The 16528-nt window shown below is 44.0% G+C and overlaps 1 protein-coding gene across 1 annotated transcript in view; it reads right to left on the reverse strand.

The window, feature by feature from the left end:
- The window catches only part of LOC112111072 (unconventional myosin-X-like), a 214155-nt gene that overhangs the window by 60695 nt on the left and 136932 nt on the right, over positions 1–16528 (reverse strand). Inside the window, exons 25-28 of the mRNA XM_026657427.1 lie at positions 10650–10893; positions 8438–8533; positions 6985–7078; positions 6284–6339 (exon numbers count right to left, since the gene is read on the reverse strand). Coding sequence (XP_026513212.1) covers positions 6284–6339; positions 6985–7078; positions 8438–8533; positions 10650–10893 — 490 coding nt within the window. The remainder of the gene's footprint in view (positions 1–6283; positions 6340–6984; positions 7079–8437; positions 8534–10649; positions 10894–16528) is intronic.

Raw genomic sequence — 16528 nt, forward strand, 5'->3', positions numbered from 1 at the left:
AAAAAAAAAAAAAAAAGCATTGAGTACTTACTTCAGCTTTTTCCACATCATCTGTCACTAGGTTGCCTCCCCTATTCAATAAGGGTCCCACACTTTCTCTGACCACCTTCTTGTTGCTAACATACCTGTAGAAACCCTTCTGGTTACCCTTCACATCTCTTGCTAGCTGCAACTCCAATTGTGCTTTGGCCTTCCTGATTACACCCCTGCATGCTTGAGCAATATTTTTATACTCTTCCCTAGTCATCTGTCCAAGTTTCCACTTCTTGTAAGCTTCCTTTTTGTGTTTAAGCTCACTGAAGATTTCTCTGTTAAGCCAAGCTGGTTGCCTGCCATATTTGCTATTCTTTCTGCACATTGGGATGGTTTGTTCCTGCGCCCACTTCTTTAAAATACAGCCAGTTCTCCTGGACTCCTTTCCCCCTCATATTAGCCTCCCAGGGGATCCTGCCTATCAGTTCCCTGAGGGAGTCAAAGTCTGCTTTTCTGAAGTCCAGGGTCCATATTCTGCTGCTCTCCTTTCTTCCTTGTGTCAGGATCCTGAACTCGACTATTTCATGGTCACTGCTGCCCAGGTTGCCTCCCACTTCTACTTCTACTTCCCCTACCAATTCTTCCTTGTTTGTGAGCAACGGTTCAAGAGGAGCATGGCCTCTAATTGAGAGCATTCACTAATTTCTAAGGAGTCAGAACTGAATCTGGAGGTGGCGGGGGAGGGGAGCCTCTGTATCTGAGACACAGTGCTGTGGAGCAGAAGAGAGTCAAGCAAGACTTAGGAAACAGAAGTTCCAGTCCTACATCTCTAGCCAGCCACCTCACTTTGCACCTGGGATTACAATGGGATAGAGACTAAGGGCAAGTCTACACTCAAAATGCTGCATAGGCGCAGCTGTACCACTGTAGCGTTTTATCGAAGATCCTCTAAACCGAATTAATCCACCCGAGTGACATAGTTATACCGATATAGGTCTGTAGTGTAAGACCAGACCCAAGTATTACTCTACACTTCTTCAGTATAAAGAGCCTAGCTGAAGTAATGTCTAAAACTTTCCACCTAAATACCCAGCTAAGAATCCCTTAAAATACAAAAATTCCATAACTGTACTGTGAAAGCCCCTGCAGCCTGCAGGAGAAAAAAATACTTTAAAGCAAAGTAATGCAATAAGAAACTTAAGTAGGATGAGCCCATTGTTTTTGTAGCTGACAGTGTACACTTTCAACTGAATAAAATGTGAAATGCTCCCTGTTTTGTATTCTGATTGGTTTCATAGCACAATGTATGAACTACAGAACTGTCCTGTGTTTTAATAGACCTTTCTTGCTTTTGTTAGGGAGCGGTAAGAGTAGAGTTTAGTTTATGATGTTGGGGAGGCCTTCCTCAGGCTAGAGCATCTACTTATTAATTTGGGCTTTTTCTGCTGAAAATGTCTGTCTTCTAATAAAGCTTTCAAAAGTGTAAGTTTTTATTTAACTTGGGTTCCAAGGCTGTGAACCACAAAGATACTTCGGCACCTAATTCCTCTTTTTAGGCATCGCTGCGATCCACTAAACTCCTGCTCAGTTGCCGCCTAACCCTGTAGGTGCCTAAAGTTGCTCAGCACCTATGTTTCTGCCTCTGAACATGTGCATTGCAGCCTCGCTCTAGGTTCCCAGGGGCCAATCTCCTGCCTAGGCCCCAGGACGATTCACAAACTGGGGAAGACAGGCATTCGTCTGCCTAAGTGACATGCAGGAGCACAGTCTGGTAGGCATGCTCAGATGCTACCTGCCAGATTGGGCCATTTAGGAGAGTCCACACAGAACAACTGAGGAGGCAGAGCTCCCTCACAACTTTTAGTCTTGTGGTTAGAATACTGACCCAGGATGTCAGAGACCCTCAGCTCAAGTCCCCCTCCACCTGAGGGGGAGAAGGGATTTGAACAAGAGTCTGCAACTTCTCAAGTGACTGCCCTAACCACTACGCTATGGGATATTCCGATGTGAGTCTCCCTCACACTCTCCTACTGAAGTTGTTCCACTTCAAATAATTGACTAATTAAATATTAACTGGGCTAGAGAAAGAGTTAGACTGAATCTTTAGTCTATTGGTTAGGGTACTCACCTGAGGGATGGCAGAGCCCTGTTCAGAAGGGGGACTATGAACTGAAGGTCTCCCACATCCTAAGTGACTACCCTAACCACTGGTCTAAAGGAGGTCTGCCTTTCCCCTCCTGCCCCCCAGGTGTTTTGTTTCTGGCCCCACATGTGACTTAGGTGGCCAAATGCCTCTTGCCCCCCCCCCTCGTTTGTGGATCACAAGCAGAGATAGGTGCCTGTCTCTGAGATGGGGAGGGACTTAGCACTGGCTAGCTTAGGTGGCTCCCTACCTAGGGTGCTGACTTTGTGGTTCGCAGTTTAAGGCGCCTCTCTCTCTCCCCATTCATCATACAGGAGCCTAGGTGCCTAACTCAGGCTTCACGACACTGAGCATCACAGCACCTAACTATAGGTGCCAAGAAAATCACAGGTGGAACACTCTGCTCCACAAAGCATGAGTCCCTATGTGGGTCTGGGCCCAAGTGACTAATAGGCTCTATCATTAGGAAGAGTTTGGTGGATTACTAATGTTCTGTGAACCTCGGCTTGAGAATAACTGATCTACTGAAATATTAGTGATCACATACTGTCATGGAACTTTTCATGTATTGTTATTGTTCATATCATTAATTATTGGAGGATATTATGCCGGTAGCATAATAACTTGATTAACATTTTGGTATATGGTTCACAAATCCAATTCTGAACAGATTTTGAACCAAGAAGATGGATGGAGTGACCAGCCATATTACAATTACATCAATATAACAGGGTTAAAAAAAAAACTAGATAAATTCATGGAGGATAGGTCTAGCCAGGATGGGCAGGAATGGTGTCCCTAGCCTCTGTTTGCCAGAAGCTGGGAATGAGCGACAGAGGATGGATCACTTGATGATTGCCTGTTCTGTTCATTCCCCCTGGGGAACCTGGCACTGGCCACTGTCGGAAGACAGAATACTGGGCTAGATGGACCTTTGATCTGACCCAGTAGGGCCGTTCTTATGTTCAAGCAGGGAATAACATTCCTGATCTTAATGTCTTCTTTTTAGCAAGGCTGTTTTTGCTAAATCTACAAGATTAAGATCTTGCAGCCAAAGTAATTTTAACACAGGGTGGTGAGGCTCGGGCTGGTTCAAGCTTCAGTCCCCACTTCTGGGGTCATGTAATAATGTTTATTGTCAGAAGGGGGTTGCAGTGCAATCAAGTCTGAGAACCCCGATCTACTCTGATCTCCTTTACAATCCAGACCATCGGATTTCACCCAATTCTCTCTGTATGGAGCCCATCAACTTGTGTTTGACTAAAGCATATCTTCCAGCATCCACTCTGAAGACATCACAGATGGAAAATGGGACCCACCACTTCCCTTGGCTGTTTGTTCCAATTGTTTATTACCTTCACTGTTAAAAATGTGTGCCTTATTCCTAATTTGAATTTGTCAGGCTTCAGATTCCAGCCATTGATTCTTTTGCTTTTCTCCAGTAGGTCAAAGAATCCTTTAGAACCTGGTACTCCAGCCCTCAAAAGAATTTCTGTAGCTCTTTTCTGCACCCTCTCCAATTTTTCTGCATCCTTTTAAAAATTTGGACATAAGAAGTGGATGCAGTATTAACTCACCACTTTAGGTGCCTACGTACAATATTTAAGTGCCATTGAGATCCTCAGAACCAGCTCAGCTACAACTTAACTCTGTAGACACCTAAATTCCCAAGGTGCCTAAGTTTCCATCAATGGATATGTGCAAAACTACCTCACTGAAACTGACCCTATAGCCTGGGGGTTAAGACAGTCAACTGGGATGTGGGAGAGTCAAGTTCACTCTTGCAGGGTGTATTTGTGTTCTTTGGCGGGGCAGGTTATTGTCCTAAGCTTAGAGTATATTTGTTAGGTATTTCTTGGTCTCACACTCCCTCTCTAAACCTTGAGTTTGAGTCTGTAGTGCCTTTGCCCTTTACACCCTCCCCTTGCATCATTAATTAAGCTGTCCTGGCTGCTCCTGCTAGTCTCCACCCCAGATGATAAGCTTTCCTATCCATAAGATGCAGGGCATCCCATTCACATAGACTCATCTCCCACTGGAATGTGGCCCAACGTTCCACATCATCAAAACTTCAACTTCACGCCAGTCACATAGCCAGTGATTCACCACCAGTATTTTCTACCTTTTCTTGCTCGTAGGACTGGCAGGACCTCTGAGAAGATTGGACTTTCTTCTTCTTCTTCAGCTCCCTTCCAAGATCTCTGAAGTCTTCAACAATCTGTGTAGTCTCACATGATGCTGTAACACTGGTTTCAATGTGTGTCTTCAACAGCAGAGATTTGCCAGGTGACTTCAGAATCCCATCCAATCTTGCAGTAACATTTCACATCCTAGCTCCTGTTGTCCTTGTGTCCCTTTCTAAAGCCTCTGTCCACTCTTCTTAACACAGACTCACCACTGACAATTGCTTGTCATCTTAGGCATCTTTGGGGTATAAAGCAAGCAGCAATCCCCTATAGTTTTCTGTTCCATTCTCATAAGAACGGCCAGACTGGGTCAGACCAAAGGTCCATCTAGCCCAGTATCCCGTCTTCTGACAGTGGCCAGTGCCAAATGCCCCAGAGGGAATGAACAGAACAGGTAATCTTCAAGTGATCCATCCCCTGTTGCTCATTCCCAGCTTCTGGCAAACAGAGGCCAGGGACACCATCCCTGCCTATCCTGGCCAATCATCCCCAGGTGATTCTTCAGAGACATTCTAGGTAGTTGCCTCACTATCATCCCCATTTTACAGATGGGAAATTGAAGCACTGAGCATCCAGTATCTTATAGGATGTTTGTGGAAGAGCCAGAATTGAACCTGTGTCTCCGACAGGCCAGGCTAAGTGCTCTAACCACTGGATCATCCTTCCTCTCTGGTGGGGAAGTGCAAATGGAGATTCCCTATATCATGTGGCCCACAAAAGGACAGGGCACAACAACCATTCCTGTGAGTACCTACACAGGAAGAAGGTATCAGATAATGGAAGACTCTTTCATTTATCAGACTGACTGAGGCATAACGAGATCCATTAGCTGGCAGTTGAAGTTAGAAAAAGTCAAACTGGAATGAAGATGCAGTGTTTTAACAGTGAGGGTAATTATTAACTGGAATAGCTTCCTAATATATTTAGGAGATTCTCCACCACTTGGAGCCTTTACTTGAAACTGTATGTCTTTCTTAAAGTTATGCTCCAGCTCAACCATGAGTAATTGTGATGGATGAAAGAATCACTGGGTGAAAATCTGTGACCTGTGTTCTGCAGGAGGTCAGACTTGTTGATCAGCGTGGTCCCTTGTGGCCTTGGAATCTACGATCAGGGACCACTCAGTCCTTGCTCCCGCCTGGTAACAGCTCAGCAAGAAAGGGACAATGCCATAGCCCCACCCTTCAACATACCAGCCTGCGAAGTGGGGCACGCATACCAGGGAAAGCACCCTGTCATCTTAACGTGTGCTCCCGCACCCGTGTGCACTGAATAGTCCCATAAGAGGCACCATCTGTCCCAGTGCTCCTCCAAGGGTGATACAGCTGCTCTACCCTACACGGAGCACCACGCAGAGTGTGCAACTGAGCCCTGTAGATTTGTTTTGATTATTCCTCACTTTTCCTCTTTTTCCCCATTTGTTTATCTTTGCTTGAAATGCTTTGAGTTAAGGAGAATTTAATTCAGTGGGGCAGAGATCACACACACACAGTGTTTCAACCTTCACTTCTCAAAACAGGTTACATTAATAGATTCACAGATTTTAAGGCAAGAAGAGACCATTATGATACTCAAATCTGACTTCTCACAGGCCACAGAATTCCATCAAATGATAGCTGCATCGAGCCCATAAGTTCTGGTTGAATGAGAGAGAATCTTTTACAAAGTCATCTAATCTTGACATTCAGACTAAGCTGTTTCCACCTATGAGATGGAAAGGGGAACAAACTTTCATTTAAAAAAAAGTATATTTCTAGACCTCATGGCTATGAAGAAAACCAAATTGGAACAATGTATAGACTGAAGCAGCATAAAGCAGGAGGCTGAGCTACCCCATGGGGCAAACTTATTATTATTTAAAACAAGTTTGGTGCTGATGATGTGCTCATCCATGTGCAAAAACAAACTGAAGCCAGGCCCTGCCCCAAAAAGCTACCAGTCCAAAAGGCAATGATGTAGTTACAATGCAGCTTATTCCTACCTGTCAGGATTGTCTGAGGCACAGACAGAGTCGATGAGCCCCACATCCAGGGTTCCCTTCACAGGGGGAGAGACAGACATTTATCAACCATGTACATCCTAAAGCAGAAACATTTTCCTTCCTCATAAAAATCAAGAACCAAAGCTTTGCTTCTAAATTCTATCAGCTTTAATACAAGCAAGTCAATGAGAGAGAGGAAGGGGGATATGAGACAGACTTCTATGTTCTGCAGACAGAAAGGTGGTGCAGAACTCCACACAGGAGCTGTGATGGTCAGTCAGCATTATGAAGCTCTGGGAAAACTGCGTCTCCACCTCCCGGTCTCAGAACAAACAAAATATATTGGTATTCTCTTCATACAAATCTCCTGCCCCTGTATTTATTGTACTCCAAACCCTGTATGGCCTCCCCAAACCAACCAAGACCACCATCAATGATGCAACTCACTTTGCCCCACTCAAACTGCCAAAGATTCCTGGTCTCTGAACGATTCATCCCTGCTCTGTCCTTTCTTAAACCAGTTTTGAAGACTGCCTGTGTGTAAATCATTAACTGTTCTGCCCATGGTAACTGTGCATAGCTTACTTACACTGTTCAGGAACTATATCAATGCTGAGTTGGAAATACCTGCACAAGATTGACTGAACAATAATGGCTCTAAACATCCAACTTGCCAGGAACCTGGTCCACTAGTAACTCACCACGGCATTCTTCGGATTTGCCTGTTCATCTTGCATTTCCCTCAGCTGTTGGGCTGTGGCACTGTGCACTCGGCTCAGGACATTAAACCAACCACTGACAATCAGAACAAAACCAAGATTAGGATTTATGCAGTGAAACTAGACTCCAGAAGATGATCAGATTGAGAAGGAAACAGAAACCCACCATCTGATGAAAGAATTATTTCACTCACTTCTTTCCTATAACTCTCCAAAAGCGCCTCAGTCCTCTGACCCTGATGGGAAGCTCAACTTTTTCCCAACTGTCCATTTATCCCTGGAATATCTACATATGCTCCCTGGCCTCACCAACCCCTTGGCAACTGCTCCTACACAATCCAGCTCCCCAGTGCCAGTATGAGGAAGCAGAAGTGAGTTATATAATACACAGCTGTCAGTGGACCTGGGAGAGGTTTCAGCAATGAGAAGGTAAGATGGGTTGGGACTCATTCCAGAAAAGAGTTCTGACCTGCCTCAACTCCCAGAAACCTTCTTGGACTAGCTCCCTTAACTGACCTGTGTATAAACCCTAAAATCAGACCGTTTCCAACTGGTCAGTTTTATGACTTAATGGAAAGGGAAGGATATGAAGTTACTTGGCTGTGACAGGGATTCTTGTTCCAGACACAAGGCTTGAGAGTGAATCAGTCCTGGAGAACCAGCAGAGAACTCATCCCACTCTAAACTTCAGATAAGAAGCATCTGGGTTTTGTAGAGTGTCACTAACAGAAGCACTAAAACGGCAGTGGTTTGCCATTTCTAGTGCAGGTGCTTTCCTCTTCCTCGGAATGGATGCTGCTATGGTGAGGCCAGGGGCTGACATTTAATACTTATTTCTGCCATCTGGCCAGGGTGCCAGAAGGGAAGGATAAGAGTCATTCTCTGCGTTTACATTGCTGAGGTTTTATTAGATGACTCTGCAGACTCTGATAAACTACAGCTTTCACGCCGACTCCTGGGTAAAACAAATTCCCTCTGCAGGTTGCCTCAGTCATTTACAGAAACCATGAATGGCTGGCATTGTTCACCTTGGATTTTATTTAATAAATAAATCAGCTAATAGATGTTCCAGTTATAAGTGTTGCATGAAAAACTGTTCTTATCAAAGTCATGCTTAACTTAGGCCATATTACAGAAGCAAAAGGTAATGTATACTCTCAAGAAAGAGAGCAGTGGTGGAACAGTGGGCAGAAGGAAGGAAGTCCCATGACTACATGAACACAGACTAAATTTCCGTCTCATTTCTGGGGATGGGGAGTCCACAGATGATATTTGTTGTTAGAGAAATATGTAATGAAGCTCAGAAACGAATCCCTTCTCATCCCAGCAGAGGAAAGTTAATGGACTTTCCAGGGCAGAGTTGAGATTCATTGCAGGAGCAGCATGGGAGAAACCCAGTAATGAATGAAGATGGATAATAAATTCCCTCTTGTACCTGGCATCTTCTGGTGACTCTGCCACAATGTGGTAAATTCTGTCCTCGGTCACAATATCCAGAGCATTCTCCTTCTCATGAATATCCACAATCTCCCTGTAACACAGTGAATGGTGAGACGCAGCAAGCTGAAAAACTTCCATAAGCATCACATTTACTCCATATGCCTGATTTTTCATGCTGTACCACTCACTGTAGCAAATGAAATGAATGGTGTCTGGCATGTCAACACTTTCGTTGAAACACAGGAATTCCACTGGTCAATAGCAAGAATTTCTGAATCCCCCTTAAAACGGCTGTACAGCTAACCTATACAAAAGCAGAAGGCACGCATACCAATTTAATACTTTCTTTAAACCGATCAGCAAACAGAGATTTGAATGGCCAAAAAATAAAACGGGAAGGTGGACAGGTGGAGCTATTTACACCAGCCATGACTGCTCATTCGTTTTGTTTCTTGGTAGGGCTGTCAATTGCAGTTAACTCAAGTGATTAACTCAAAACAAATTAACTCGATTAAAAAAATTAATTGTGATTAATCACAGTTTTAATTGCACTGTTAAACAATAATAGAATACAGTAACTCCTCACTTAATGTCCTCCCGCTTAACGTTATTTCAAAGTTACATTGCTGCTCAATTAGGGAACATGCTGTTTGGCGGCGTTTAGGACTTTTTTGGGGGGGGAGGGAAGGAGCAGGGATGTGACATGCTCTGGAGAGGAGGTGGAGTGGGGGTGGGAAGAGGTGGACCTGGAGTGGAGCGGGGACGGGAAGAGGCGGGCCTGGAGCATCCTCCGGCAAAGTCGGCGCCTGTTCTTCTCCGGGGAAGCTGTTGCTGCTGCTGGCGAAGGTGCTTCCTAGCATCCTTGCCTGCAGTGAGCTTTGCCTGTGTGAGGTAAGCCAGGGGCACTTCCCAACCACAGTACAGTACAGTACTGTACAGTATATAATGCCTTTTGTCTGCCCAAAAAATATTTCCTTGGAACCTAACCTCCCGCATTTACATTAAATCTTATGGGAAAATTGGATTCGTTTAACATTGTTTCACTTAAAGTTGCATTTTTCAGGAACATAATTACAACACTAAGTGAGGAGTTACTGTACCATTTATTTAAATATTTTTGGATGTTTGGATGTAAATACCATCCAATGCCGACTACAACAGTGCCATACAAATGCCTATTCTCACAAGATCCATCCCCTATCGCCTGTCTCACTTTCAGGTGACATTGTAAATAAGAATTGGGCAGCATTATTTTCCATAAATGTAAACAAACATGTTTGTCTTAGCAATTGGCCGAGCAAAATAGGACTGAATGGACTTGTAGGCTCTAAAATTTTACATTGTTTTATTTTTTAGTGCAGTTACGTAAAAAAATAATTCTACATTTGTAAGTTGCACTTTCACGATAGAGATTGCACTACAGTAATTGTATGAGGTGAGTTAAAAATACTATTTCTTTTGTTTATCTTTTTTACGGTGCAAATATTTGTAATAAAAAAATAATATAAAGTGAGCACTGTACACTTTGTATTCTGTGTTGTAAGTGAAATCAATATATTTGAAAATGTAGAAAACATCCAAAAATATTTAAATAAATAGCATTCTATTATTGTTTAACAGTATGATTAAATCTGCAATTAATGGTGGGGTTTTTTTTTATTGCGCGATTAATTTTTAAAATAGTTTGGCAGCCCTATTTCTTGGTACTCTAGGTGGAGACAGTATGAGGGTCTGATTCAACCTCTGGGTTCTACCATTGAAAGACAGGATGCCTGGCTCTTGCAGCCAAAAATCTGCCCACAGGTTGGCGGAAGGCACAGCACTATAACACACCGACAATCAAACTCCACTAGGAACCCTGGAGTTGTCTGGAATAGCGCTGAGGCAGATGGAGTCGGGTGGGGCAGAGCACATGGGCGATGTGCTGAATTAGTGCCTCTCCTGGACAACCTCTGTCAGTGGCTACTATGCAGCCTCAGCTGGAGTCTGAAGCTGCTCCCTACACTGGACAAGGAACTAGAAAATGTCCAATAGGGAGCAATCCTGCTCCCCCAGAGATCGACTGGATGATCCAATAGGATTTTCCTTCTCTACCCTCAGATTCCTCTAACCCTAAACAATATTTCTAGGCTAGTGCAGCAGCCTTTATCACTAGTGATATGGACAGAGAATGTTGGAGTTTTATTGGGTTCGTTCTTCTCACTCACTTTGCCCTTCTGATGTCTATCGTCCCCTTCAGTTTTTCCTCACTGTCATTCTCAAAGTACATCAACTTAGATTCTCGAAGAACAAACCAGCGGCGCTTCCAGTTACGGCGAGACAGAGTTGACATGCCGCCTCCTTTTTTATAGAGCCAGCCTGACTTCAGGGCCTCTTGCTTAGTTCGGAACCACATGAAGGCCTCATTCTTCAGAACACACCATCGCCGTCTCCATGGGTTCATCAGACCCCCTGCAGAAAGGAGAGAGCGCAAGACATTATTAAATCTGCAGCATCAAGCATCTCCCTAGTCTAATCCTTGTGTCTCAATTAGACATCTGGGCACCATTTCAGATCCGTGCCTGGCCACACATAGCAGGAATTGAGGACTGGAATAGAAATAAGGCTGGGATTAGAGTTTGGCCAAAGAAAGAACAGAATCAGACATTCAACCAAACACGAACAGTTTCTGAGAAGTGAAAAGTGCACTCTGCTTTTGTTTTCTTGTAGAATTTGTGGAAATTCTCACTTGCTTCTCATTTTTTGGTTCACTGTTTGTCTGAAGCACCAAGATGCTGTTACAAATGTGCATTCTGAAGTTTTTGTGGCCCGCCTGAAACCAGGAAACACTGAAAAGCTAGAGAAAAAGAACAGACTTCACAAAATTTTCATCTTAAAGATGGCTGAATAATCTGCAGAGAAGCAGGACTTTATGTAATCCAAACCTTGGCACCTTCTGAGGTTCCTCCCATCAGCACATAGCCAAATCACCGATTCAAGAATTCCTGCGAAGTGAAGACCAGCAACAACAATGACAACTCCTCTGCATGCATGCAATACAAACAGAGGTTCCTCCTTCACTCCTTCATATTTCTGCTCCAGAGCGCACATGCTGCTTTCCCAAATTTGCAAAACAGATGGATGTTCACCACACTATGCTCTTGCTCTGTTGTTTACACTGCCTCTTGCAGAACAGAGGCTGCTCTATACACAGATTTTAAAACCAGAAGGGACCACTACAATTATTTAGTCTGGCATTCTGCAGAACACGGGCCGCCATATCCTACAATGAGCACAATACCTTGTGACTGAGCTACAGGCATGTCCTTTAGAAAGAAATATTCTATCTGAATTTAAAGACTTTGGGCCACATTCTGAAGCTGAGTTACATCATCTTTGGGACACTCAGATAGTGCAGAAGGATTGTAACACAGCAGTAAATGCCAAGCAATGAACTACCCAGGTTCTGCTATGGCAGTCCTCCACTAGCATGGGAGCCACTAAGGACATCTTAGGGTGAATGTGTAGATCCATTTATTACAATTGTAAGCTCAACTGTGACAAGTGAGTGAAAATCCATAAAATATCAAAAAATGTCAGTGGGAAAAGGTGCAAAAGGGAGACAGAATAACTAAATTAATCCAAACAAAAAGGCCTACTGATATAACTCAAGGATTGTGTTAAGATCATGTCTGTAAACAAAAGGAGTGTGGGACTGGAAATCAATGAATCCAAATTGGTGCATCAACCTGGAAATTAGGCCGAATTGATAAACAAAATAATGAGGAGATTAGCCCATCACTCCCCTTTTGGAATCCTCAAATAAAAGACTTTGTAGGGCGAATTGGGCTGTCTGGCAACAACTGCTGGCTGGGAGATGGGTGGACCAGAAGGAGCAAGCTTCACCACCAAGGCTGTCAGCATCACCATCTCCTGGGACCCAGAATCCACTGTTACTCTGTTGGGCCTTTCTCATCCTGATCCTGAGAGATCCTGACCAGACCGGAGAGAGGGACCCATAGGCCATCACAGCCTCCACAGAACACCAGTTGGCAGCAATACCCACTGCACTGGGAACCCCTGGAACACAAAGCTTATCAAGGATGGGAAGGGGAGGCAGAACTCAGCTGAGCTCCTAACAGCTACTGCCCCTGGACTCACCCCATGGCCCCAGTATCCACCCCGAAGCACCACATGGGGAAGGAGCTCCCCACACCTTATCGGGAGAAAAGGGAAGAGAGGGCTTCCATAGGTATCCTCACCACCCACTCGGATAACAACCATCTGCTGTTGTTAACTAACATAGATAGTCCTGTAGCTGTGGGATTCTGCATAGTCTCTTTTCTAAACTGAACATTCCCAATCTTTCCTGTCTCTCTTTATGTGAAAATCTGTTACTCTGATTATTATTTTCTTTATTTATTTGTGGAGCCCTTCTATTTCTGCTATATCATTTCTGAGTTAGAGACAACACACAAGATCACAGTATTAATTGATTCAGAGAGTTAAAGGCCAGAAAGAACCATTAGATTATCTAGTTTGACATCCTATATGTCACAGGAAATTAAATTTCACCATGTTACCTTTATATTGAGACTAATAAATTGGGTTAGATTAAAGCAGCGGTTCTCACACTGTGGGTCGTGACCCCAAAGTGGGTCGTGACCCCATTTTAATGGGGTTGCCAGGGCTGGCATTAGACTTGCTGGGGCCTGGGGATGAAACCGGAGTCTGAGCCCCACTACTCGGGGCCAAAGCCCGAGCCCCACCGCTTGGGGCTGAAACCGAAGCCTGATGGCTTTAGCCATGGGTGGCGGGGCTCAGGTTACAGGCCCCCCTGCCTGGGGCTGAAGCCCTTAGGCTTCGGCTTTGGTCCCCCTGCCCAGGGTGGTGGGGCTCGGGCTTTAGTTTTGGCCCCAACTCCTGGGGTCAGGTAGTAATTTTTGTTGTCTGAAGGGGGTTGCGGTGCTATGAAGTTTGAGAACCCCTGGATTAAAGCATCTTCCCAGAAAGGCATCCCGTCTGGATCTGAAGACATCAAGAAATGGAGAATCCACCACTTCTCTTGGTAGTTTGTTCCAATGGTTAATCACCTTCACTATTAAAATGGTGTGTCTAATTTCTAATTTAAATTTGTCTGGATTCAGTTTCCAGACACTGGTTCTTGTTATGCCTTTCCTCACAAGATTAGAAAGCCCTCTAGTATCCAGTATTTTCTCCCTGTGAAGAGACTTTTACACTATAATCTAGTCACTTCTCAATCTTCCTTTTTGATAAGTGAAACAGATTGAGCTCTTCAAATATCTCATTGTAAGGCATTTTCTCTCATCCTCAAATCACGTTTTTGGTTCTTTTCTGCACCATGTTCATTTTTTCAACGTCCTTTTTAAAAAGCACAGACCAGAACTGTATGCAGTATTCTAGTACTGTCTCATCAATGCCACATACAGAGATGAAATTACCTCCTTACTCTTTCTCCTCAGTTTATACACCCAAAGAGATAATTTACCGTTTTTGCCACAGCATTGCAGTGGGTGCTCATGTTGTGTTACTTGTCCACTATTACCCCTAAATCCGTTTCAGAGTCACTGATTTCCAGGATACAGGCCCCCATTCTGTAGGTATGGCCTGCATTCCTTGTTTATAGATGCACAGCTTTGAATTTGGCTGCACTAAAATGTATTTTGTTTCAATGGGCCCAGTTTACCAAGTGTTCCAGATTGCTGTGTATGACTGCCCTGACATTGTTATTTATATTCCACCAATCTTTGTGTTTTCTGCAAATTTTATCAGCAGTGATTTTAGATTTACTTCCAGATGATTGATAAAAAATGCTGAATAGCATTGGGCCAATCCCTACACAACCTCACTCGACAAAGATTTCCCATCGACAACTACTTTGAGATCAGTCAGTTAGCCAGTTCTTAATCCATTTAACTTGTGCTCTATTGATACTGCATAGTGCCAATTTTTTAATCAGAAAGTTGGGTGGTACTCACTCAAACACCTTACAAAAGTCTAAGGGCTTGTCCACACAAAGACTCAGTGCACAGCACGTCATGGTGTAAATGTACACCTCACCAGCTTGCCATGCAGTAAGTGACCATGTGGACCCTGTAAGTTTCAGGGTGTGCTTTGATATATGCCTGTAAATCTACATTAGCTTGCCAAACACTAAGTCTCTGTGTAGACATGTCCTAGATATATTACATCTACAAAGTTCCTTTATGAACCAAACTTGTAACCTCATCAGTGAATGAAATCAGGCTCGTTTGACAATACCTGTTTTCCACAAACACGTGTGATTAGTATTATATTGACTCAAGGATGCAGCCAATTGTTTGACTTCACACGCAGTTTGGTCTTAAAAACATTCAAGAGATCAAAGAACTACATTCCCAGTGTTGCTAACCATGACAATACTCCCTATCCGCACTTTGACATGTTTCCTGTTGGGCAGTTATGCATAATACGGGCAGTTTCCTCTTCCCACAATTCACCCACGTCAGGCTTCCCACAACGCTGTGCAAAGCTGCAGTCAGCTCTGGCATTAGAGAATAGGAAACGTGCCGAATTACCAACACTGGGAATGTAGGATTCAAAATGGCTATGGGAAAGTAACAAGGTATGAAGGACAAAACTGGCACAAGCAAGTGGGTTAAACGTAAACTTTAAGTGACATGCAAAGAATTTTGTAACTTCTAAAGTCATACTATAAATACTACTAGCTGAAATGCGTATCTTGGAAGGACACTTCCTGTATAAGGTGAACATGCTACGAGAATTTGGTCCCTAGAAGGAGGGTATATATGTCTCTTTTTCATATTATACTGCTTTATCTTTAGAGAATGCACACAATACCCATTAATACATTCAACATATATGTTTTGGCTAACAATTAACTATATTCCCATTCTTTATTAATTGAATCCCATACCAGCTTTTCCATTATTTTGCCCAAGATTAATGTCAGTCTACCAGCCTATAGTTACTCAGGTCATCCCGCTTGCCTTTTTTGACTATTGGCACAACATTAGCACTCTTCTAAAAATTCCTTGGTCTTCCAAGATTTATTAAAAATTAACATCAGTGGGCCAGAGAGCTCTTTGGCCAGTTCTTTTAGGACTTCTGGGTGCAAGTTATCCAGGCCTGCTGATTTTAAAATGTTTGTCCACAGTAGATGCTATTTAACTTTGTCCGTTACTAATGAACTGGAAAGTATGTAATCATCCTGTTTTTTTCCAGTATGGACTTATTTTGGAACACTTCTAACTTTTCTGCATCAGCATTAAAAATTTTACCAAGTATTTTAGATGCCAGCATCCTGGTGATTTATAGAACAGTATCATAATATTTTCAGTATTATTCTCCACCCCAAATTAAACAGAAGTTTTTGTTGGACTGTTTACAATGATGCCTAGGTCTCTTTTCTATCTCTAACAGTTAATATTGAACCCAGCAATGCCCATGAGTAGCTAAAATTATTCCCATGCATTACCTTGCATTTATTAGCACTACATTTCATCTGCCAAGGTGTTGTAGATTCACCTCACTTGAGTAGGACCTCTGATGTTTCTCACAGTCTTCTGTACTTCTGACTAATGTAAATAGTGCTGCATCTTGTGTAGATTGATGGTTCACCCCATTTTAGATTCATGAGTAAATACACCTCTACCCCGATATAACGCGACTCAATATAACACGGGTTCGCATACAACGCGGTAAAGCTCTGACACGCTGCTCTGAGCAGCGTGTTAAGGGTGCCGGGCTGGGGCCGAGGGGTTGGATAAGGAGCAGAGGGTCTTGGGGGCAGTCAGGGGCTCCCCCCACCCAGGGTTTAGGAGGCAGGAGCTGTGGGGGGGGCAATTTTGGGGGCCCCACAGTCCCAGAGTGGCCCGGGGGATTAGCGGGGGGCCGGGAGCAGCCCGCTCCGCTTCCCTCGTCCCAGCCCCAGCCGTGTCGCTCAGGGGGAGGGGGTTTGGGGGAAGGGATCCCCACTGCACTCACCAGCAGTGGCGGAAGCAGAGCAGCCCGGCCCCAGCACGCTCCACTCCACCAGCTCCCAGCCACGGCGCTCTGCTTCCCACCGCAGGTGTGTGCGGGACCT

Source organism: Terrapene carolina, unplaced genomic scaffold (assembly GCF_002925995.2).
Source record: "Terrapene carolina triunguis isolate 2854851 unplaced genomic scaffold, T_m_triunguis-2.0 Scaffold243, whole genome shotgun sequence".
Lineage (NCBI taxonomy): Eukaryota > Metazoa > Chordata > Testudines > Emydidae > Terrapene > Terrapene triunguis.